General features: G+C 36.4%; 1 protein-coding gene across 1 annotated transcript in view; it reads left to right on the top strand.

Annotated features, from left to right (window-relative positions):
• The window catches only part of LOC141444372 (uncharacterized), a 77009-nt gene that overhangs the window by 18076 nt on the left and 33262 nt on the right, over window positions 1–25671 (top strand). Inside the window, exon 2 of the mRNA XM_074109922.1 lies at window positions 14001–14316. Coding sequence (XP_073966023.1) covers window positions 14076–14316 — 241 coding nt within the window. The 5' untranslated portion in view covers window positions 14001–14075. The remainder of the gene's footprint in view (window positions 1–14000; window positions 14317–25671) is intronic.

The raw sequence follows: 25671 nt of genomic DNA, 5'->3' as shown, positions 1-25671 counted from the left end.
ACTGGCAATTATAATTTTGTTAGAAAGTCAACAAAGTCTGAATATTAGTTTATTAATTAAATTAATGTCATGGTTAAGTTACAGAAATACGTTACTTTAACCTCCGTTAAAAAAGCCTGACTGTAGAAAATCTCATATGAAAATAACTAACTCAAGCTTCTCTCTCCGATGTCGCCTACAAAAATGGTGACAGCACGCCACAGCTCCAAATGACCTACTTATTTCCTTTCTTCGACCTAACTTAAACTAAAACGCCCCAAAAACATTTATTATCCAGTCGTCTAAATGAACACTAATCACTAGTTGTAAAGTGTTGTAACTAATCTTAAACAGGCTGAGTTAAGCCCAAGTTAAACGTTAGGATTACCCGCCGAACTCAGAACAAGTACTTAACAAGCGTAATAAGACTAATAAGTTATGAGAAAAAAGGAATTAAACAAAAGGATTAACTGTCGACTAAAGTTTTAGTATTACTCAAGAATTAGAGATAAGATCCAAGCAAGTGTTTACTAAATATAATTTGATTATTCACCTCGGTGTGTGTGTCTGTTTGCAGTGCTTATATCCTGGATTAACACATTAGATGTTATTTAAAGGATTTTTTGTAAAACTTTCATGTCTATATATATACATACCTATAGAGTAAAGTAGGGACAGATGCTACACTTTTTGAAAGTATATAATAGATACCTAAGTATAAAATATCTTTCCGTACAAAAAAATAGGCGCGGATCCAGCCCTTTAACCTTACCAACAAAAAATGGAAAACCCCCGACTTTGTCAATTCAAAGTTCAATATCTCAAAAACGGCTGAACCGATTTTGATAAAACATGTCTAAGAACCATTGCTAGAAAACCTGCTTTCAATTAAAAAAAACGCATTCATATCGGTCCACCCGTTTAAGAGCTACGGTGTCCGGTATGTCCCGCAAAAAAAAACTATGGTAAGTTAAATAAAAGTGCATAATTCCCGGAATATATAGCGATAAGTATGTACCTATGTAGATGAAGTTGCGGGCAGTATCGAATAAAAGGTAGAGGAAAAATAGTGAGGGAGTTAATTTACGGACATGTGCAAGTTCTTGTAGTTTGCCAGTAATTTAGGTTATTTAAGCGTAACACATTGCTAACGCATACTAACATGCCGCCGCCCACACACGTCGCCTATAAACAACCCAATGAATAGCTACTCTTTATTGTGCACAATCGCGCGTTACTATTTGTTGCTATCACGTTCCACTTGCATTCATGCAGAAGCGAAACTTGCCCGATAAAATAACTCATTGTGTTGCCGCTTTTAAAATAGACACGTAGAGGAAACATTAATTTCGAATGTGGAATACAATTTTTTCCTGGTATTATTTATGTACAAATTTTATTTAGGTATATTTTATTACTGGGGAAAATAGTTATTTGTGTCACAAGGGAGCAAAATATTGTATTTACGGCGGGGGCGTACATTAAATCCAGAATGTAGCGAAGGATTCTACAATAGAATCCTGAGCGTAGCGAGGCATTCTAAAGTAGAATCCTAAGCGTAATGAGGGATTCAAGTGTTAACGCCCAAGATGAAAACGATTTTGCTCCCGAGTGGCTCATACAACTTTTCACACCGAGCATTAAGAAAGTTGATAAAAAAAATCTAAATATTATTAAAGAACAACCAGCATAGAAAATGGCGTGGCTTTACAAATATCAACTTCAAAAAATTACATTTGCAATAAAACACTTAGAAAAGCCTTGAACAGAAAAGTTGCACTTTGCTCCCTCTTGTCAGGGAGGAAAAGTTACTTTTCTGAATGAGAGGTGTGAAAAGTAAATTTATATCTATTAGGTATTCGCTGTCCGCCCCGCTTAACTAATGAAGAAAATGAGACCAAATCGTCCCTTTAGAGTATGACCATCATACACCCATTTATTTGTGTAAGTATTGCATACAAATCTTGTTCTCACAATTAGATAAGTACAAACAACGAAAAAAGAATTTGCCAATTGGTCCAGATGTAGATATAGCTACTACATACCTACCTACCTCCAGCAATTTATTTTTATTTAAATATCTAGGTACACCTACTCTAGGTAGAGAGTACACATGGTTCATATCGCTAAGTGGACGAACGTAGGTATTTCTTTGCATACTAACCTGACATCCCATCTCATAGATACCTACGTACTTATCTAAAATTTGTTTTACAAGTCCCACATAAAATAAAACAACGTTTTACTCCGCGTCGTTTTAATATTATGTCAAATGTATCTAAAGATCCAAAGCTCTTGCATTATTTAAACTTATCGAGTCTAGATTTCCAGAATCACTTGAAAACCCAATAAAACACCCAGCAGCTGTCTTGCTCGCACTCAGAAAGCGGCTAACTTAAAAGCAGCTGTCTCTTTTTGTTTGCTAGGCGGGTGATTTTAAAGCCACGCCTTGCAACACCCTCTGTAAGTTTCTCTATCCTGTTCTTTCTCGTTTGAGGTGTATGTAGCGTCTCGCTCGCGGCTGGTATCGATTTTCGTTTTTTCAAGTTGTTTACTTGGTTGAATGCCGCCAGTGTTCGCTTTTCGAATATTTCTTCGTATAGCATGTTGACTTTACGCGGGAGAGTTGTAATTGCAACTGGATTTATGTGTTGCCAGCTTTTTTTGTTTGGGTATTTTATAGTCGGCTATCATAAATAAAACTTGGAATGTTTCTTGGAATGAAGGATAATTTTCGCTAAGTGGTCGTTCTGTTGCGTATAAAACCAACGATAATGATGATTCTTTATTGCATTCATTTCTTTCTTATTTTTTTTATTACTGCTATTTATATAGGTACCTACGTACCCAATTAAACATTACGCATTGAATTAGAAGTAAACATTCCTTAATAAGATAAGATAAGATAAAATATCGTTTATTGCCACAACACATAGTACAACGAAGACTTAATTAATATAAAAAACTAGACTTAAACACTAACATTTGCTGTGGCAAAAGGGATGTACTTACTCAGCGTATGCTGCGAGTTAGTGAACACCACACACAAAATAATTGCGTCAGATTACTTATAAAATCAATACAGAGCTAATAGTGGGGTTGTTATCGTAATAATTATTAGTTAAATTGCACTTTGTAATTCGTGAACCTACCAATCGGTAGTAAGTACCCACACCTACTTTAAATATGCACAATAGACATTTCTTCCTGTTTAACATCTTAATTACTTATCAAACTTATTGTCATCGTGCCGGTGTCCATTAGTGATCACGATCACTACCATCAGGTGGCGCTTTGTCTTTTTTGTTAAAAAAATGATTTTTACTACAATTCAAAGACTGGCCGGTAATAAACTAAAAAAGCGGCCAAGTGCGAGTCGGACTCGCCCATGAAGGGTTCCGTAGCAGCAAGTAACATAATATAAAAGTTTCCTTTACTTTACGATTTATGACGTATTAAATAAAAAAACAACTAACTAGATCTCGTTCGGTGAATATTGCATGGTAATGTACATCATATATTTTTTTTACTTTTTCATTCTCTTATTTTACAAGTTACAGGGGGGGGGGGGCATATTTTACCACTTTGGAAGTGTCTCTCGCGCAAACTATTCAGTTTAGAAAAAATATATATTTAGAAACTTCAATATCATTTTTGAAGACCTATCCATAGATACCCCAAACGTACCTATGGGATTGTTGAAAAAAAAATTTTGAATTTCAGTTCTAAGTATGAGGAACCCCAAAATATATTGTTTTTTTTTCTATTTTTGTGTGAAAATCTTAATGTGGTTCACAGAATACATCTACTTACCAAGTTTCAACAATAGTTCTTATAGTTTCGGAAAAAAGTGGCTGTGACATACGGACGGACAGACAGACAGACATGACGAATCCATAAGGGTTCCATTTTTTGTCATTTGGCTACGGAACCCTAAAAAGCGCCCAGTGCGAAAGAAGAAACAAAAGAAAAAGAAAGTAATTATTCTTTGTCGTCAAAAAACCGTCCGGGCGTTTGTTTGCTTCATTTTAATTCCAAGCTAAAACATGCTTTATCTTAATAAAGGTAAAGTCAGTTTTGTAAATAAAAGCCTGGCTACTTCAAAAGTAGGTAGCGATATCAGGATATCACCGAATCCCTCAAATACCATAGACAATTGCATGCCGTTTATCTGAGACCATAAACGAAAACTCAAAAACTGACAATTAGCCCGCCACGGCCGCGGCGCGTGCCCATTGTACCAACATAGGGGCGCTAATAAATTGAATATGCGAAATGAATTGAGAAGCCTTATGTTGGCAACATTGGATGGCGATTAGTTTTTGTATTATTTGGGATGTGGGGGCGTCATTCCGGTGGTTAGTGGGGTCGCCATTCTGATATTATTGAAATAAGTATAAATGCAGGGGAGGAAAACGAGTATCAAAATCATATTTGAGTGATTACTTCTGTTTTGCGTGTCGATGACAATGAGATGTTTACCGGATCACACTAAAATCACAATGTTAGCTAAATAACTCATAATGTAGCTGGCTTTTAACTTATCCTCGTTCCTACAAATGTGTCTACATCGAAAATTGTGATTTCTACTTTCTTCTTTTTTTCCAATACCAAATAAGGAAATTTGGCTAAAACGGTCATATCTTACTATTTATCTGTTGCATTAAACTTTAAAAGTGGTGTTGCGATACCTTGTATCATAATTAATTGAATCAGGCGTTACTTTGCGGAGCTATATCAATGAACTAAAAGTATTTCTTTGCTCACCCATGACCCACCTACCTACCCCGACCTATGCCCTACGCGACCTAGGTCGCGGGTGAGCAAAGAAATTCTTTTAGTTCATCTACCTTAGTATCATCTATTTTAGACCGTCTGTCAATAAGGTTGGGCAGTTTTATCGTAGACATTAAAATGATATCCATGATAGCTAATTTAAAAACTGTTTATTGTTTACTAGTTAACTGTGGCTGAGACTGGCACACCGGCCCGGGCAAAATGGCGTGTATGAAGAGACTTTTACTCAGCAGTGGGTGGATGTGGGCCGATTTAACTGATTGATTACTGTTTACCCAAACTATGTAAAGATCTTTAGATTAACTTCCACGTCTTCAAAACTTCATTGATCATTTGCTACCTACCGTGTAATTTGTAAAATCAATTATCATGAGTCGCACGCCCCACTGACCGCACGCTCGGGACCCCATTAGGGATCCCATGGGAGTACGCCCTTGAGCCCCAACAGAAGGCGGCTGATGGGAACGGTAGATGAAGAGCGTCGGACCACGGCCGTAATGAATTGAGAAGACAACATTAAAAACAATTTTATAACCACTAACCAGTACATTTACTGCGTTAAGACAACGGGTTATACAGCCGACATATGCAAATTTATAAAATAAAAGTTTTTTGTGGTAAAGTTATGATTTCTTGCATACCTACTAAAAATAGTCGCAAAAGAACACAACTAACAGATGTAAAATAAACGAAGTAAATTGCACAATGATTTTAAAAAAGAAATCATAAACATACTATTTAGTTGGTATAACTTTATAGTGAATATTATAAAATACAAATAGAAAACTAAAACTGAATAAAACTACTAAGTAAAAATGTCGTCAAGATTCTCTGCCACAGGCATTGACTATTGACCCCAAGACACTGGCAGCATTACATCTCTGAACTGTTCTAATCCTTGCGATATAACCATAACTATCAAACAAAAAAAAAACAAATTCGGATTATCGCAGTTAGAACCTGCAATGCTAAAGACAGTCATACAGACAAAGAGGTTAAACTTATAACTCCCCTCCTGGTGCGTTGGAGGTTGGAAACGTTAGTAAGCACTAAGTGACCATTAATACCTACACGAATTTTTGTTCTTTTTATTTACCTAAATTCATAACTTTATTCAAGAAACATTGTCTTTGAAACATCCTTTAAAAACCGCCTATTATTTTCTAAAATTGGAAAAAAACATCCGAAGTATTTCTCAACTTGATTTTCCTTTCTCCCGCCATTTTGTGCTTCCCGCCAAACCCCTGTCAGTGCCGCCAACACAATCATTTGTACCATTGCGCGCGTAATGAGGCTATCCGGTTACCTCCCCTGGGAGTCAACTGATTTACTTTTAGTATTTTGGCTGGTTGAATATTAGATTCCCTTGTACAACTAATTGTTTATTCTCTGAAATCTACGGGGAATAGCTTCCATTATGGCACCCTTGTATTTATTTGAGATATGATGGATAAAAGATCTTAATTTGACCACTCTATTTACGAATATATACAGCCAAAGTCCAAAGACGTAAGTAGATATTCTAAAAAAAAGAAAAGTCAATTCAAACCTGGTTTTCGCTTCTCTAGTTATCTAAATAAAATGAAGCACAAATTGCAAATCATTATAACTAAAAAAACACATTTAATCATTAACGTGTGTACCGATAAATATGTTTTTATTCTAAAATAATTTTGCAGATAACGTTGAGTGAGTAATTACACAGGTAGAGTCGAGACGGTTTTTGTCAACAGAAAAAGTAACTGGCAACTGACAATAAATTTGTCATTTTGAAATTCGAACAGAGACGTTCCAATTTCAAGATTTGAATGGGATTCCGTTCGGCGAGGTGTTTAGTGAACTGTCAGGGCACACAATGCTCATGATATGAACGCACCCCAAATGCGTGTCGAATAACATTAAAAAAAAGTGTTTAGTGGCTGTTTAATTTGGAACGCGTTACTTTTTTTGAACGAAAGAGATATTTCTTCTTTGGAAGGATTAGACTAGGAGAGGGTTTAAAACAATGTACTATCGAACCATTTAATACCTGCCCCATTGTAGAACGTTTTCACATTGAGTTACATAATAAATTCCCTTATCAAGCAATGCGATGTCACTGTGACTTTTTCTGTGAAAAGGTTCCACAACGGGTCACCATTAAATTTGTTCGACAGCGTACTTAATACAATTGTGATAAGATTATGCCCACTGACGACGCTTATCAGATATGTTTACTTCTATTCCTATTTAAAACACTTCAAACTTTTTATACAAATTAACACCTATTAAATACCCTTTGTTGTTCCATCCTTGGCTCTTGGAGTAGCAAGGTATCCATTATGGACCAACACATAGTAACAGCGGATTCAATCAATTCTTTACGAAACACTTTTATTAAAGCAAATTAGGTATTTAGAAAAGATAAAATATAATCTATTGCCACAACACAAACTAAAACGTCCTTGCTAAAACAAAGCGAGGCCTCAGGACGGGAGTTTCAGGGCACTGGGTGCATGCAGGTGGCACAAGTTGTCGCTCATTACGGCGTTCTATCTAAGGTCTTAATCAACAGTAGGTATCTTGCTGCTGATGATAATGAAAGATTCGTCATCATTACAACCAAAACCCCCTTTAAATTGAAACTTTTCCCTTCCCTCCATTTTCCAAACCCCAAACCCATTCACCAGACCTACCACAAAAAGCGCCGACAGCCCATTGTGACAAATAGTCGGGAAACAACAAAAAACCCATACAAATTGTTAATAGAGTCTACCGAAGCGCGAAATTCACCACAATGCCGTCCCACTGGACAATTATCACGCCCAAAATTATCGTCTTTGTCATAACAAAGGTTCCATGTGGGTTGGAGAAGGGCATGGATGTTTGCTGTCGAGACCCTAGAGATTGCTATTGCGAAATAGTTCAGGTTATTCTAGCGATTTGTTGCGCTATGGCACAGTCGGGTTCTTAAACTTCTGAGCAAAAACTAGATCAAAAATATCTGAACACGCTTCTACGCCGTTAACAAGAGTTGTGTTCACATATTTTTTATCACATTTTTGCTCAAATATAATAAGAACTCGACTGTATTGTCACCAGCACCAATATCTGCCATAGCAAATGCGTAATTTATCTGATACGACTCTATTTCTAGGGCTCGTAGGACGTAGGGGAGATTCGGGTAGCACCGGACGGCGGGTACTGTCAATTCTAGGCAATCACGCACACATAGACCGCCGCTGCACACATTTTAAGGTGTGCACTATTTATCTATGTGTGCGTGATTGCCTAGAATCGACAGTGACCGGGGCAACCCGAATCTCCCCTATATCGATATTTTTGGTAAATCAGTGCCAGTTTATCTGTTCTCAACCTGCAAGATAACTAGTACAAGCTTATTTCCACATTGACTCTCGGCAATTCTCGACATTCATCGAGAGTGATCGGAAGTGTAAATGACACGAGATACATTGCCGCATATTCATAATATTATAGTGTGCACTTAATAGTCTAAGGGGCTGTTTCACCATCCATTGATTAGTGTTAACCGACGGTTAAATGTGATGCCGTCTCCGTCTATTCGAACAAAACAAATAGAGACGGCATCGCACCTAACCGCCAGTTAACACTAATCAATGGATAGTGAAACAGCCCCTTAAACAGTAATGTAGATCGGCTGCCACAATGTCATTTTTTACAGTAGACCTACAAATAACATAGATGGGACTTGATTTAATTATTACATCGCATTACTAAACACACAAATATTAAATTAGTACTAAGGAATTTACTTCTATAAAAGCTTTATTTGCAATAAGTAGGGCAGAAGTACCGTTTATGGCCGTTTATTGTTCAAATATACGTCTGAAATAAATGTATAGTAATTAAACATTACAAACTTAATTCGCTTCAGTATAAACTTTTAAAAAACTCACTAAAAATATTGTTTTAATACTATAACTTTTTATATATTACTTCAAATGTCAACTGGCCAAAAAACGGTCTTAAGGTGGCCAAAACCGGTACTTCTGCCCTACTAATTTTATGATTAATAATGAAACCATACACTCTCAATAACTGACACTGTCTGAATTACAGACAGACATTTGATTATAAAACTCTCACTAAACTCATCTAGCTTCTCTTCTTCAATTAAAAATTCGTCTTCGCATTTAATAGCACGATGAGTGCCATTTTACCTCAATACATTCCTTACAGTTGTTTTACAAATTTCTTATGCATTACTGACTTTTTGGGGTGTCCTTTGGAAATAATTGTTTTCCGATTTTTATAACTTGTTTGATTTTATTTGAATATTTAGAATATTTAAGTTTCTACACATAGGTACTAATTATATTGTTAAATAATTTGAATATTTTGCGAGTAAATTCTTTGACTTTACATACTCTATGTGAAAACACAAACCTTTTCGATTAAAACCGACACGTCCCGAGTGTCCAAGTGGAAGTAATTGTAGTGTAACAATGTGCTATTCTATCCTACCTTGGTTCCTAACCTAGATACAGCCTGTCCCGTAGGAAACCAGTTGTCAGTCTTTTTATCAAACTTGTTGTAGCCGATCATATCTTGTGCATTTATATTTGTTTAATATTACCAATTATCTCTGTTTAGAAAAAAAATGACGCATATGAATTTGACGACCGGATGGCTAAGTGTTTAGAGAACCTGACTACGAAGCTTGAGGTCCCGGGTTCGAATCCCGGCCGGTGCAGATATTGGTATGAATAGTACGAATGTTTGATCTCGAGTCTTGGATGTTTCATATGTATTTAAGTATGTATTTATCTATATAAGTATGTTTATCCGTTGCCTAGTGTCCATCCATAGTACAAGCTTTGCTTAGTTTGGGACTAGGTCAATTGGTGTCAAGTGTCCCATGATATTTATTTATTTATTTATTATATTTATTTATATTAGTACGCAACCTTGCACTACACGCGACACACGCTTGGCTGGTTTGTATCTCTACTTTAGCTGTAGATTTATTACTTAATTTATTTATAATAATAATAATAATAATTTTATTTTCAGACCAGGTCCATACAAATTACAAAATTAAAATAAAATTAAAATTTGTGCACAAATGCATTGCAATGCATGTAAGCCTTTACCGGCAGAATGAAAAAAAGTGATGTGATGTTGGCACTAAAACTTATCCGACACCTAGAACTTTAAAGGTATGGTAAATTTTTTTGAACTCTTTATTTATTCATGTAAATTTTCCGTTATCATTTTTTCCCGAAAGTAATTTATTCACTTTTATTTTTGAAAATTTTGCAATACTTTATTTTGACACTATTTTTTTCAAAAAGAGTTTTAATCGCCTTTTTTATGGTAGCATATTTACAGACTCAGGATTATATCTAAACTTTTTTTTTTCAATATAACATATTTAATTCACACTCGGGATTGACAGGTACTATATTTGCTGTGAGACAAAGGACCTTTGACCTCTTACAAAATGTAAATAAAAAAGTAAATCTATGAGTTTTAGCGATTCAAAGGAACGAAAATGAAGCAAAAAAATGTTTGTAGTTCCAATAAACTACTAATGTTCCCAAATGTTCTCTTTAAAAGACCTCGCGGCATACCAACTGCGCAAACAGAATGGCAAAGGGCGCGAATGTTTGCTCTCTCACAATATGGCCGCTGTATTTATGACGCTCATTTTTGACAAATAGATTTTCGCCATTGACACCTCCGTGAATGGAGGGAGATTGATAGTGTTTGTTTGAAAATTGAGACCGAACACGGGCGAATTTAAAAAGCAGACAATGTGCAGACAATGGTAAACGTAGATTCTAACTGCAGCGGTTACTGTAATTAGGGTTACCATGTCTTTCTTAAGATTTAGCCGAAGATTTTATAAATTGCAAGCATTGCATTGCATTGATTTTATAAGCTTGTGAAGAGATTTCAGAAATATCAAGTGTTTTTTTTTTAAACAGTATAGTTTACTACTTGATTTAATATTTATTGTATTCGGTGTTGGTGTGATTTTACAATAATCAAACTAAAAAAATTGCATTTGCAAAAAAACACTTACAAAAGCCTTGAACAGAAAAGTTGCACTTTGCTCCCTCTCATCAGGGAGGAAAAGTCACTTTTCTGAAGGAGAGCTGTGAAAAAAATATTTCTCATCAAATGGATACAAAATTAAAATGTATTATGACAATATTAGCAAGGCGTATTATAAAATTGATGGATAGGTATATCATGGACAGGGATATTTGCAAATAATTCCGATCCGCATTGGCGATCGCTTACCTACGCGTACTGCAATAGCGAATCTACTGTGTTAAAAATGTAGTTGTGACAGATACTTGTGGCGTACCCACTAGTCATTCATAAAATAACCTTGTAAATTTGTTTTTTAAAATATTTACCTCGTTGTGTTTTTTTTTACGAACCGGTGGTAGGTTTTTTTTACATTCATGAGGGCTTGTTATACCTATTATAGCTTAAATTGAATAAAGATATTTTAACTTTGACTTTTGTTCTTGAAATATATTTCCATACATTCATCGATGTTCAAAGTAACAAGCGCAGATTTGAGACAGGTTTTCAATCAAACTAACAACTACATATTTGCTGATTTATTCCGTCTGAATATTTAAATACCTTTTAGCCACTCTCTCTGAGCTGAGTACAAACTAAGAGAAAGTAAATTAACCGAACATACCTTTTACACAATCGTCACTTTTGTTCACGATTCACAACACAGGTAACCAGAAGAGGGCTCGCAAAAAGGGCGCCAAGTGACGCGAAAACACTTCAAAACCGCCGTCGGATCCAGAAAAATCCCAAATTTTGGATTTAGCCTTAACAAATGAACACCTTGATAACGCCGCCAAAATTTCACTCAGCCAGAATTAACAAAGGCCATCGTAATTTCAACCTTTTAATTCAAGCATAAGGTTAACATTACATCGACAAAGTTTTTAAAAACCTAGATCAAACACATTTGCAAATTACGCCTTGTTCCACTAAGTTAAAGTTGCTAATTCTTTAGCGATAAAAATGGTCCTTCCGACCGGATATTTTTGCAAACGTCGTGCAGTCAATTTTGGTCCTTCGCAGCGTTATTTAAGGTTCTATCTGAAGGACCGACACGAGGTGGTATTAGGGTTTAGGATAATCTTTTGTTGACTCCGAGGTGGCTTAAGTGACAATGTGGTTTCCGAGAACGCGAATGGTAACATCGAAAGTGACAAAAAAGGTTTTTTTTTCGGTGAAAAAATTGCCTATTCCTGTTCATGGAAATTTCAAACATACTAATGCGTTTCTTAAAGCGGCATTTTTGTGAAATCACGACTGAAGTTTTTGGGTTTTTTTGGACATAACTATGGTATTTCCAAAGTGGTAAATTTGTAATATTCATATATAATATTACTTCCAGTCAAATATTTATTGGATATAGCCCTCCTTTAAAACTGCAAGTGTTAGAAAAAGGTTATTGAACTTTAAAAATCTAACTATAGTTGTAGGTACGTGGTTGTAGACTACATGAGTCCCAAAAAATCAACCAAATTATACGAATAGATTTGAAACCCGATCGTATTTGACCCAACCAATTAAACACAGCTTAATTCTCCCACAGAATTTGTGCCATCTTTTTCTCTTATCCCAGTAGTTCAACGTGCATTTCTTCTTCTTTTAAGATATGTCGACGCGCCTAATAGAGGCCTGGGCGACCAGAGGGCTGGCCATTATTTCGCACAGCGTATAATTATCGCTATACAGCGAGGAAATACGGCCAGCCTTCTGGGCACCTTGCCCATTGACGGCGATTTAGGCAAAACTTTCTACTTATACTTTAAGTTTTATTATGTTTGTTTTTGTTTATTCTGTTAAAAACAATATGAACCTTTTTCTTCTCCTGCACTAATCTCAAAACCTCCTGAATGTCTCGAAATAAGAAAAGCCTACAAAATACTTAAACATTACGAAAAATCATAGAAATACTATCAAAAGAACTCGATTAGTACGTGTATCAAACCCACCTTTCAACGCATGTCAGCGCTTTTTTTTTAGGCAACAAGGCAAAGACCCTTCAATTCAGCAACCAGGTAACATCTAAAAAAAAACAAACGTGACAAAATGTCAGTAAACATGTACCTACTACCAAAAAAACCTTTACAACTTTGCAATTTCGATTCCCTAAGCAAAATCGTGACCAAAGGCGTTTTTCAAGGCGTTCCGTTTTCGACTCGCACTTTTGTGTTCTAATAACCTGGAAAGATACCTTTGGGACGGTAATTGTAAAATAGTTTGAAATTGGAATCTAAATTGACGGGTTCAATCGCATGTGAACTGTTTGAAAAGGGAATGAGCCGTGGAAAATTGCTATTATCGAAATATAATTGCTTCGCGTTGTTGGCAACATTTGCCTTTGATGGAATTTATGTTTAAAAAAATGGGCCGTAGACAAGAGTACAGTATTTTGTATTTTATGATGTCCATGATTTACGTTTGAACCTTGTTTTTTTTTCTAAATTGGAACATTAACATTTTATGAATCGAACCATGAGTTTATCCATATAACTAGCTAAATTGGTACTGAAGGTTCCGTACAATTTTAAAAATTATAATTACTTAGCTCAATTTGTGCTTGGAAAAACAAAGTGTATTAACTTTTACAGACCTATCTCATAGTAGTCAATATGAGCATTCTGTGTCTAACAAACACGACCTGTCATTTTGTCACTTGTCGTTTCTTAAACAGCGCCAAAGATGGCGCCTAGATTATAAAGATATTAGAATTAAAACAATCTAAGCTTTTATATCTCTACCATACCCGGGAGTTATCACGCCAATAACGAGTAATAAATACCTCAATATTTGGGACCATATTCTAGTGACCGTGTCACGAATAGATTTCTTTGAGTAGAGTTGAATGTTCTCGTGACCACGTTCAATGCAATGTGGCCGAAACGTCAAGTTAATTATTCCTCTTGTTAGCGTGATTACTTGATAAGTCGGATGCATTTTATATGACAGATATTTGAGAGAGAGAGAGAGATTATTTACACATATTCGATACACAGAAAAAACACGTTAGGAAGAAATAATAATTAAAAAAAAAACATCGAATAGTGTAAATTGGGGCCCACTCAGCATAATCTGATTGTGTTGTCCGAATAAACAGAGACGGCATCACATTTATTCGACACAAAAAAAACAATTAGTGGTGTAACAGCGCTTTATTATTTAATTTTCAGATAATCATGATGGCGGCCCGATAGCCCAGCCACAATGGCCACTCGCCGCGCGCGGTGACTACCAACGCAGACCCGATGGCGCTCCTCACCAACGCCACCAACGGGCCCTCCACCGCCGGCCCGGCCCCGCAAGCCCACCACTCTACCACCCCCCTGCACCACTACTTCCACTACCTGAAGCAGCCGTCGCCGCTGGCCCAGAATCCGTACCACCACTCTAGTGCCCACCACATGGGCATGGGTCCGGGGCCGCTCGGCGGGCTAGGCCCGTTCGGGCTTACGCACCACGGCTTGGAGGCTGTTGGGTTCCCCCAAGGTGAGTGATCATCTTACTAAGGTACGGCGTAATTATGAAGATTACGTACTGATAATTATCAAGGATAAAACGTTCCTACCTAAAGCCGTATTCAATTCAATTCAATTCATTTATTTGCCAGAATACGGTTACATTACAAAGGTCTTACATCTAACATTCCGTGCGTATTCAACCTGCATGCAGGTGTACAAATATTTAAAGTCCTATATACAATTATGATATAAAACAATGTCAGTGGTAATTAAAATGTCAAATGAAAATACTACTTAATTAAAATTAATTCAATTGTATCATGTCAAATATTCTCTTATACTATAAAAACATTTTTCTTGAAGCCATTTAGTTAGTTTCTTTTTGAACAGATTCCTATTTTCAATTTTAATGTCTACAGGCAATTTATTATACAAGACTATGCACATATGATAACAGTTTTTCTTATAGATATATGTGTGGCAAGGAGGTTGGTACAATAGGTTTCTGTATTGAGCTCGTGTGTGTCTTGTGTATTGCCTAACGTTTCTGACGCTCGTGATTGCAATCAAATGACAGATTTCCTATACGCATAGGTACTGTCATTTGATTGCGATAGCGAGCGTCAGAAACGTTATAAACGTTGTAAACGTTACGTGTATGCGCGTCATGTCGATTATATTATATGTAACCGAAGACAATTAAGAAACGTACTATTTGTTATATTATAACAATAATAGTACTTTTTATTACGTTATATTGTTGGATAATAATCAGATAATTGTGTACATCTATCTTGATAATCCAACCCTTACACTTCTTCCTCTTTGCCCAACGGACTTACAAATAAACCAGCCTAAATATTGCGTGCTGGGCACAGTTTTCCTAAATTACGCCACCTAATGTCGGCATGTAATTACGCCAGTAATACTGTACTATTAGGTACTAGCGACACATTTGCCGAAATTACCAGACCTTTTTTTCGTACAATGGAATTCGTTCCGGCGCGCGGCGTAAACCGAAGTTCCGCGGCTAATCACGTCAATACGTGGCGTAAATTTGGCTAATGTGTTGCCAGATAGTAATTAAAATAGCATTACAAGGGTAATTTCATCAGGCGAAATTCGGCTGCGTAATTTCCGTTCCTATGGGTGTGTCATATAAAGTCATATTAGAAGAATATCCTTCTGGGCCCTCGCGTACTTTATATTAACACTAAGAATAACGGCCGAATGTACTTTACAAAGTACACATTGTTCCTTGAAAAAATAATCTTAAGTATTTTAAAATAATATCCAAAATAACAAAGCTGGTGAACCACGTCTAGGGCGTAAGTAAAAAAGTCTGTTAAAAAAGTTAGGTCCCATGAGGAATTGGGCTTACTTGACTCTAATGAACATTTTGCATTTTAAAGGTTAGTATTTTGCAAACGTACCTATTACAATCGCTAAATAGTTGTCACATCCACACATTCGCTTTATCTATAATATGTGTACTTACTCGTATATCTTTTAAACTGGTTTTTTCCAAGTGTTTAACCCAAGAATTTAAAAATTTACTTAATAAATCGTTATCTGGCAACACAATAATACCGTGACCTAATTCGCTGGTCTATTTAAAAAGCCTGTAGTTTATGCATGCTTAAAACATGCAAATTATAACCTACATAACCTTAAACACATTTGCCTACTTACTTAAACCACGCATAAATCCAAATTACAACGTTAAAAGCTTTCTTATGTTACAATTATAATCGAAGCAAGAGCTCCTTTTACAATCCTTCGTTTTACAACCATTTATATGGCAACACCTTCCGCAAGTGTTGCCAGCTCGAAATAAGGGTGTAAATCAATGGTGCTTAGTAGAAATGGTAGGATTTATGAGCTAAAGATTAGCATTATTTGTTGCGTGTTGTTAATGTGAATGGATCCTTTTTTGATGGTTTAATCCTTTCTTTACCTTTACTTTTTAAGGAGGAATTCTGTAACAGGCTAGTTGGCGCTAGTATCAGAGGGCCGACTAAGAAATTCGAAAATCGAATTTCGTATCGTACCGTCCTTCTGACTCTTATTAAATAGTATAAGTGTCAGAGGGACGGAACGAGCACGCAATTCGATTTTCGAATTTCGGAGTAGCCCAGCATGGCCCAGCAGAAGGTCCGTTTGACAACTTTGACATTTGCGTCACGCGTTTGTGATTGGTTAAGTGATAGATACTAACGCCATCTAGCATCTAGCGCATATTTCACCTGTCAAGAAACCCTTATTACTTTATTATGTATGATTAATAGCAAGTGTGCTATTTTTTAAAATTGACTGGATGGCAAACGAGCAAGTGGGTCTCCTGATGAGCGATCACCACCATAGTAAAAGAGAACAAGTATGCACACTCCGACCCTTTAGGAAACTTAACTGCCTACTCCGGCGCGGACGCTTAGGGTTTTCGATGTCTATTTTAGATTAATTAATTACCTACCGGCAAATAATTTTAGTATGAGTTAACTTAAAATTGTCTAATATCTGTGTCTAGAGAAACCAGATTCTTTGCCGCTCTATTATTATTGTTATACTAAATTTAAAAATATTATTTATAAATTCGCCGAAGTGGTGATGGCGACTGTGTAAATACTACTCATGTTTCCTACACATAATACTATAACTATATTTTTATAGGTAGGTAGGTATCTATTATTTTTTATGTGTCCTTGCACAAAACTATCACGCTACACTTATATACTACTAATTTACATCTATACCTAATACAAAAAATATCTAAGTACGAGTACCTACGCGAACGTAAAAGGTGATCAGTTAGCGAAGCGAGCGCAAGACGAGCGAGCTAAAATCGAAACGTACGGCACCGACGGCCGCGCAGCCTTGACTAAAGAAAACTTAATCCTCCTTAAATTATCAGTGTGTGTGCGGCGGGTGCGTGCGTACCGGCGCCACCCGGCGCGCACACATTTAAGCCGCGCGATGTACTTTTGTTCGTAGTGAACCTACTTGTTCTCTTTTACTATGTCACCACCGCCCATAGAAACCTGCAACACCAAAGTGATTGCAGATGCGTTGCCAACCTAGAGGTCTAAGATGGGAAACCTCAAGTGCCAGTATTTTCACCGGCTGGCTTACTCTCCACGCCGAAACACAACAGTGCAAGCACGCTGCTTTACGGCAGGATTAGCGAGAAAGATGGTTGTAGCAATCCGGGCGGACCTTGCACAAGGTCCTACCACCTGCTTTTTGTTTAACACTTCATATTAAGTAAGATATAATATGACATAACGTGATCAATGCCTCATTACACTGTGATATCGAGTGCTCATTAAAAGGCACGTCCACTTTCCCATCACAAATAAGTGTAAATAAAATAATCGTGAATCATTAAAAACTGTTTTTGCATCACATAAGTTATTTATTTATTGTTTTAGTTGGGTACTGTTCGTTTATGAAAGCGATTTTAGTATAAGTCCACCTACTAATCTATGAATTGCTCCAAAATTTATCGATCCAATAATATTATACACTAGTTGATAAAAAGAAGTACTACATTTTACCTTGGTACTTCTCTACACACGTCTGTGTGACGTAGGTATGTGTTTTTTACGCACTAATCCATCTTTCTCCACTGCCAGTTACCATTTTTTTTTGGTGTTTGTAATAGAGGCTGGCTCCTTTATCTCATGGGAAATTCGTAAAATCCCGTCTTCTGGGATATAGATGGAGAAGGGTAGGTTCGGCATGATAAAATATATATGTCGCACAGACGTGGCTATCACACACGTGCGCTAGCGGAGCAGCAAGATAAAAAAGTGGTAGTTCGTTGAATAGACCTCCGCAAAGTAATGCCCAAATCAATCATTTATTTGCTTTATGTTCATGACAAAACCTAAAGTAGGTATACTAGGCTCCTAGAAGCTTTTATGCCACTTAGTTTCGAGATTCCGGATAGGCCCATGGGGTAACCATTAACATTCCCTATGGCAACACCGGGCTGCCAGCATGACAAGCGAAAACAAGCCGGCGAGCGTTGCATAATTTACGTTTCAAGAAGACATCCTTCGGAATAATCAAAACAGCCCTGCGTAAGCCGCTTATCCCCCCTCCGGAGTGTTGCCAGCCGCTCCCCGCTCCCCGAAAGTGGGGAGATGTGGGGAAACGGAAGTTGTTACTTGCCCTTAATTAGCAGAGTTGTGTTTGTTATTTTTGATGTGGTTTCGTTAGTTGTGACGGTATTTCGTAGTGTTTTCGAGTATATAAGTAAGTAAATATGTTAGTACTCGCACATAAGTAAACTATTCCACTTTATACTATTCGATGTTATTTTTTTATTCTTTCCATCTAATGTAGTTTTAGGTGTATCGAATATGTGTAAATAAATGTCTCTCTCTCTCTCTCTCTCTCTTAACTAGCTTTCTACCCGTGGCGTTGTTCGCGTTGAGGACTTAATTATGTTACAAGTATATTTCGCCGTTAATCAAATAGGTACCTATTATAAATGCGAAAGTAATTCTGTCTGTCTGTCTGTTACACCTTTTCACGTTCCGACCGCTAAACTGATTTAAATGAAATAGGTAGGTATATGCAGATAGTTTAAAACCTTGGGAAGTTCATAGAATAGTTTTTATCCTAGCACTACATAGATCCTGCGAGGTACACGAACTTTTCACAGACGGAGTCGCAGGCATCCGTAAGTAACTCTTGTCTGTTTCTCTTTACACTTTAAAACGTTGAACCGATAAAAATGAATTTGGTATGAAGATAGGACCCTGGAAAGGACAAATTTACTTTTTCACTTCTCATGCTCGTAAAGTTCGTGTTCATGCTGGATCTAGGCAACATAAAATGACTTTTGTCCTCTAGTGCATAAAGTAAAATCTCCGTCTAAAGACCAAGGTATCAACAGCCGCAAACGAAACGGTTTCTACATATTTTTTAAATAATTTTTAATTCATATAATAATAAAAATCAATTAAAATCAATCCGAATAAATCAATAAAACTGAAAAATATATAATTATATAGTAATTCATGAAAAATAAAAACTGCATAGTAAGTGAACAATTGTTTCCACTGTTAATATTTCACTTCCTCGCAATCGAAGTGAAAAACAGTGTAAAACTTGAGCATTAAACCCATTTTCCCCGTACTTTTTCGCCGTACCGGCTCCGGTGGCTATATAAACGTCTTGGGTAAAATGGCTCGTTTTATGGTTTGTTGTACAATCTACTATTAATTGGGGAACATTTCTTTGATTCCCGGTATAGATAAACGAATTTTGCGCAGACAGAGTCGCGGGCAATTGCTAGTTAAGTATACTATACCTAATCTGTAGCCTTACGCTTACCTTCATCGTTGCACCCGTTAGGCAAACTGACAGAAGGAAATATTTGAATTTTTAAAAAGAGAAAACGTTCCAAATTTGAAAGGGAGGCTTCTAAAAGGACGGATTAGTACCCTTCCGAGAACGGTGGGTTTGCAGCGTGCCAGTACGATTATTTCTCAATGCATAGAGTTGTAATGTACTCTAGGCGCATATTCCGTAAAAAATATAAGTTGGCTGTTAAACCCGCGGTTTGCCTCCCATGAATCCAAAGACAACTTTCGTTTTTCATTTCGAATTTTACAATTTTTATGGGAATTTATTTTCATATTTAGCAGTTGTAATTTTGGAATGCTTTGCATGCCTACATCCCGATTTCTATGGAATCTCGGAATAAAAAGGATCCTACGTGCTATGTCTAAGATCTAACTATCTACCTACACGATGTAAAACCGGCCAAGTGCGAGTCGGACTCGCGCACGAAAGGTTCCGTACCATTCTCTATACTTACAACATTAGCAATTAGCAAAAAAAACACGTTTGTTCTATGTGAGCCCCCCTTAAACATTTATTTTATTCTGTTTTTTAGTATTTGTTGTTATAGCGGCAACAGAAATACATAGTGTGGGAAAATTTCAAAGTAACTGTCAGCTATCACGGTTCATGAGATGCAGCCTGGTGATAGACGGACGGATGGACGGACAGCGGAGTCTTAGTAATAGGGTTCCGTTTTTACCTTTCGCATGTAATTACCTATTTATCACTCAATGTCATTCTAAAACATGATAGGTACAACAAGTTTTATGCTCTTGAGTGACCACTAACAGCCCGTATTTAGAAAATTTGTGCTAAAAGCAAATGATAAAAAATTGCATCGGACAAATTGATACTCCTTCAATGTTCGTTTTGTCGCCTGCCGTTGTTGTTATGTAACAAAAATAATAATAATAATAATAATAATAATAATAATTTATTCATAAACCATTGCGTGTTACATTTAACTGTGGCTGGAGCCTCTTTTTAGGTAAGAATATACCTGTAATAAGAGCCTCCGCTCTTCCTTAAAAGTAGGTACAATTGCAACTAGTATCTAAATAAGCGAATTGAATTTAACAAATTAAATAGCTAATTTGTAAAAAGTGAAAATTACATTTACTGAAATATTATGAAAATTAATTCAAAACATTAGAAGTACTTTTTTTATAAAAGTTTCTTAATAATAATTAGTACATATATTGTGCATGCGTGTGTGTGTGTGTGTGTGTGTGTGTATGTGTGTGTGTGTGTGTGTGTGTGTGTGTGAGTGTGTGTGTGTGTGTGTGTATGGGTAGCCCTGCGAGTGATATACTCTTGGGATCAAATGGCAGTGTAGACTGCCATTTGCTATCCACTTCACAAAGTTCTAATTAAGTAGGTACAATGTTTTTAAGTAAATTTTCAGTATCATTGTAGCTTTTGTTACTCATCCAATTTGATACTTTAATTTTGCATTCATACTTGGTCAAGGAGTATATATTTAATTGTTGATCAATAAGGTTGTACAGACAAGTAGATTGCGCACGATATTGTCTCCTAGCAAAAATCGACTTTACTTGAACAGAAGGAGCAGGATTCTTCCTCCTCCGTCTGCTCAACGGGTCCGGCTTATATATTAAAGACACGTGCATTCTTAGGATAGCATGGACGATGTACAATTTCCTCACTGACAGAAACCCGCACAAAGAGTACAGGTCCACAGTTGGGAACCTATAGGGTTTGAAATACATTACTTTTAATAACGATCTCTGGCTCTCTCCAGTTCCAAAAATTTTATTTTAGTTACGCCGCCCCATATCGGTATACAATAAGTTATAACGGACTGAGCTAGGGAGACATATATTTGACTTAAGAGATCAGCTGACACAACATGCCTGAGATTCTTGAATACCCATATTAATTTCCTTATTCTATTCATGATTAATTCTGAATGAGAATGCCAGCATAACCTCTGGTCAATCATTATTCCAAGGTACTTTATATGATCTACTTTATTGATATTGGAGCAAATGCAGTTTTGGTTCATAATATTATCATAAGTACATGTATGAATTTTGATATTTAAGTCAGATTCTGGCTGTGTGATTTTATATTTTGTGAAGCATACGTAATTTGTTTTTTCGGCGTTCAGAGTAAGTAAGTTGTCATTTAGCCAGGCCGCGATCCTTGAGAGTCCCACTTCCGCTTTCAACTTGACATCACGCCAGGTCGATCCAGTGAATATAACTGCTGTGTCATCTGCATAAGAGACTACTTGACCATTATTTATATTCATGTCACACAGCTGATTGATATAAATCAAAAACAGAGTGGGACCAAGGACGCTACCTTGGGGGACACCGTACATTATATCAATTGCCTCACTTACGTAATTTCCCACCTTAACTCTTTGTCTTCTATTATGTAAATAATCCTTCAGTAATAGCAAAGGTGTATCTCTGATACCTACGCTTTCTAGGCGGTTTAAAAGGATGGGAATAGAGACCGTGTCAAATGCTTTTTTAAGATCGAGGAAGACAGTGAGACATTTGTTATTTCTATCAACTTCATTTACAATAAGTTGAGTAAGAGTTGATACAGCATCTTCTGTCGAGACACCTTGTCTGAAACCATACTGTGAATTTGATAGTATTTTAAATTTTGTAAGATAGTCAGTAACTCGAGAATTCAATATTTTTTCTAGAATTTTTGAAATGGCAGGAAGGACAGATATAGGTCTATAATTATTCACGTCTTCTCTATTCCCATTCTTATAAACTGGGGTTATAATTGCCTCTTTAAGGGCCTCAGGAAATTTGCCCAGGGAAAAACATAAATTGACAAGGTGAGAAATAACAGGCACAACCAGTTCACTAGCCATTTTTAAGAAACTAGTTGGTATATTATCGTATCCAGGAGCACTATCCGATTTAAGACTCATAAGAGTTGTTAATACTTCTTTAGAATCAGTTTGAAGCAAAACAAAGGAGTTAATTTGTGACTGTGATTGGCTATTACTTAGCGGCGGAGCAGGTCTTGGTACTATATTTTCAGCAAGAGCTTTTCCAATTTTAGAAAAATAATTGTTTACATGATTAACTGCGATAACAGGAGATGATTTTATGTCTAATAATTCTAAGTTATCTGTGTTACTAGGTTTCCTATAAGTGATATTGTTTATCACTTTCCACAAGTCTTTAGGGTTTTTCTTTGCTTTGCTTAACCGATCCCTGTCATAATCACGCCTTAGAGTTTTAAGTAAATTATTACAATAATTCCTATATCTTTTATAAGTAATCTTTAGTACTTCGTTATAAGGATCTAATCGTAGTTTTCTCTGCATATTGTTTCTGTTATTAATACACCTTAACATGCCTTTAGTAATCCATGGTTTAATAGTACGACTTTTCCTAGGAATTATTGTAGTAGTAGTGTTTTGCTGTAAGCAACCAGTAATTTTGTCAATTAAGTGTATAGTTAGAAGATTAGGATCAGTATATGTCAAAAGGTTGCTTAGGTTTGTTTGTTTTAGATCAAAAAGTGCTTTCTCAAAATCAGTAGTTTTTTTATATTTATAATTATTATCTTTTTTATTTAATTTTGACAACTTCAGAAATATCATGGAGTGATCCGTAATTGTAGTATTTAAAATAAAAATAGATGCACTGGTTAAATTTTTGTTTATTTTTAACATGAAATGGTCGAGACATGTTTTGTCTCTAGTTGGTAGGGTGTGCCCAGGCAATAATCCATGTGTGGACAGCATATTTAAGTAATTGAGTCTATTTGCGCGTTCATAAGAAGATTCATTATTTTTTTGAGTAAGATTTATGTTTAAATCACCGGTAAGAATTACATTTTTACTCGATTTTATGTTTTCTAAATGAGTGTTCAAAGAATTTATGAAATGTTCCGCATTATTGTAAGACGGTGATCGGTATATACCTAATATTTTAAGATTAAATAAAGATACTTCTAGGCATGATGCGTGTATGAGTTTTATTTCAGAGACTTTTGCCTTGTGGATATTTTTAACATATATCACCACGCCGTCATTTTGGTTGAGTAAATTACTCGTCGAAAAAGCTGTGTAACTATTTATCTGAGGAATAGGTTTATGATGGCTTAATCTACATTCACTAAGAACCAAAACATCCACGTCAAAGTCAAGAGTGGCCAACGATATTTCTAAGTCATCAAAGTTTCGATATATGCTCCTTATATTTTGAGATATAATTGTTATGTCTTGTCTACATACGTTAGCCAAGCCTGAAACGTCCTCTATTCGGCATTCCATAGATTGTGCTATTTCCAGTTCATCTATTTGTTTCAAAGTTAAACATGTACTATTCATGTTTGAAAGTTAAAATAAAAACAAGTTTTTATACACGTGGTTGAGTTAAACAATAGGGAGTAATTAGCAGTCGACAAAAAACTAGCAGGCATAACAAGCGATTGTAGGTTAGATTTGGTATTTTTTGTTTGTTTTTTATAAATATTGATCAGGTGATTATTGTGCAGGTATAGATGAATTTTAATGTATCTGAGTAAGGAACTTTTAATTTGGTAGTGATTGTTTCCACAGAGTTTGATGTATATATTTGAGTATGTATTTGTAAAAAGTGTATGTAAAATATTGTGTAAGTATACGTGTGAGTGAGTAGTTTGTTTACATATTTTTAGTAGTTCTTTATAGTTACGAAGAAAAGTACAATATTTACCATATACTATAGTTTTAACTCTCAAAAACAGAAGAAAAGACAGTCAGGTTGCAGTATTTCCAGCACAATCAGGCCCAGTCTGCGCTGATTTACTATACAAAGCATCATTATTAGAAATACTCACATTCTGAGCCCGATCGCCAGGCGGCACTGCACGGGCAGTCTCCTTACCCAAAGACACAATTTGGGGTTCACTGTGCACTAAGATGACTCTCGAGTTATCCTCCTGCCTGAGATATACCTTGCCGTAGTTGGTCCAGCAATATTTAAACAGCTTATTCTTTTTTAGTTCACGCGCGAGAAAGTGTAGTCGTGCCGCTTTCGGAGTCAGCTGCTCAGTCACATAAACAGGGGTGTCCTCATTGATCCTCAAGCCCAGGTGCTTAGCTCGCAGGCTTCCCTTGTACTTAATATTATGAGCCTTACACATCTTTAAAATATCATTTTTTAGTAAGGTTGATACCATCTCGACGATAATAGTAGTATTTTGGTAGTTGCCGTCCTGTTTTGGGCGCACTCTGTATATATCCTTTACATCTGATCTGTTAAAAGAACAGTTTATTGTTTTTGATAGGGTTAGCATCATGTTAATTAAGTCGTCCTTTGCTTCATTGGGTATTTTTGGAACATTTTTTAGTTCAAGGTAAGTTTTACGACTTTCTCTTTGCAGTTCCTCTATTTTATTTTCTAATAAATTGACATTATTTTTCTCTTCCTCCAGTTGACTTTCCAGGCTGTGTATTTTATTCCGAAACTCGTCATACTGTCCGGATAAAAAGGTCACGGAGTCCTCAATATTTCGGTTTGTAAGCTGGATCTCTTTGAGAGTTTCCGAATTTTTCATGATCTCTTTTAGTTGAGACGATAACATCGCTGAAATCATGCTCTTCATATCTTCTTTAAATTGACTAAAGTCAGCCTGCGTGACTTCCTCGCGGTGTCTCTTGGGCCGCCTTGATACGTAGCTCGGCTTCTCACGTTCCTGTTCCCCCAGTACCACGAGGTCGGTTTCTGAATGCGAGTTTGTTTCACTTTCCATTATAGGTACCAGGGAGACACAAACCGCGCAGGGATGCACGCAGTAAACAGAGGAATTTGCACAAACACCAGCCGCTGCGCTCGCGCTGATAGGCGTAGAAAAATACCTACTTATATGCACACACGCACGAATTTAACCCATTCCTTGTCGGAATGGCTTTAAATTTAGAATGCTTATGTAAAATACAAGATAATACAGACAAGAAAAGTACTTACAGTCTAAAGCATAAAAAAAAACCAATTATGGCACTTGTCCCACCGCCGACGATGGGCGAGAAGCGAGTAGAGCG

The sequence above is a fragment of the Choristoneura fumiferana genome, chromosome 29 (assembly GCF_025370935.1).
Source record: "Choristoneura fumiferana chromosome 29, NRCan_CFum_1, whole genome shotgun sequence".
NCBI lineage: Eukaryota > Metazoa > Arthropoda > Insecta > Lepidoptera > Tortricidae > Choristoneura > Choristoneura fumiferana.
Note: the sequence above shows the minus strand (reverse complement) of the source record. Positions and strands in the feature narration are given on the sequence as shown.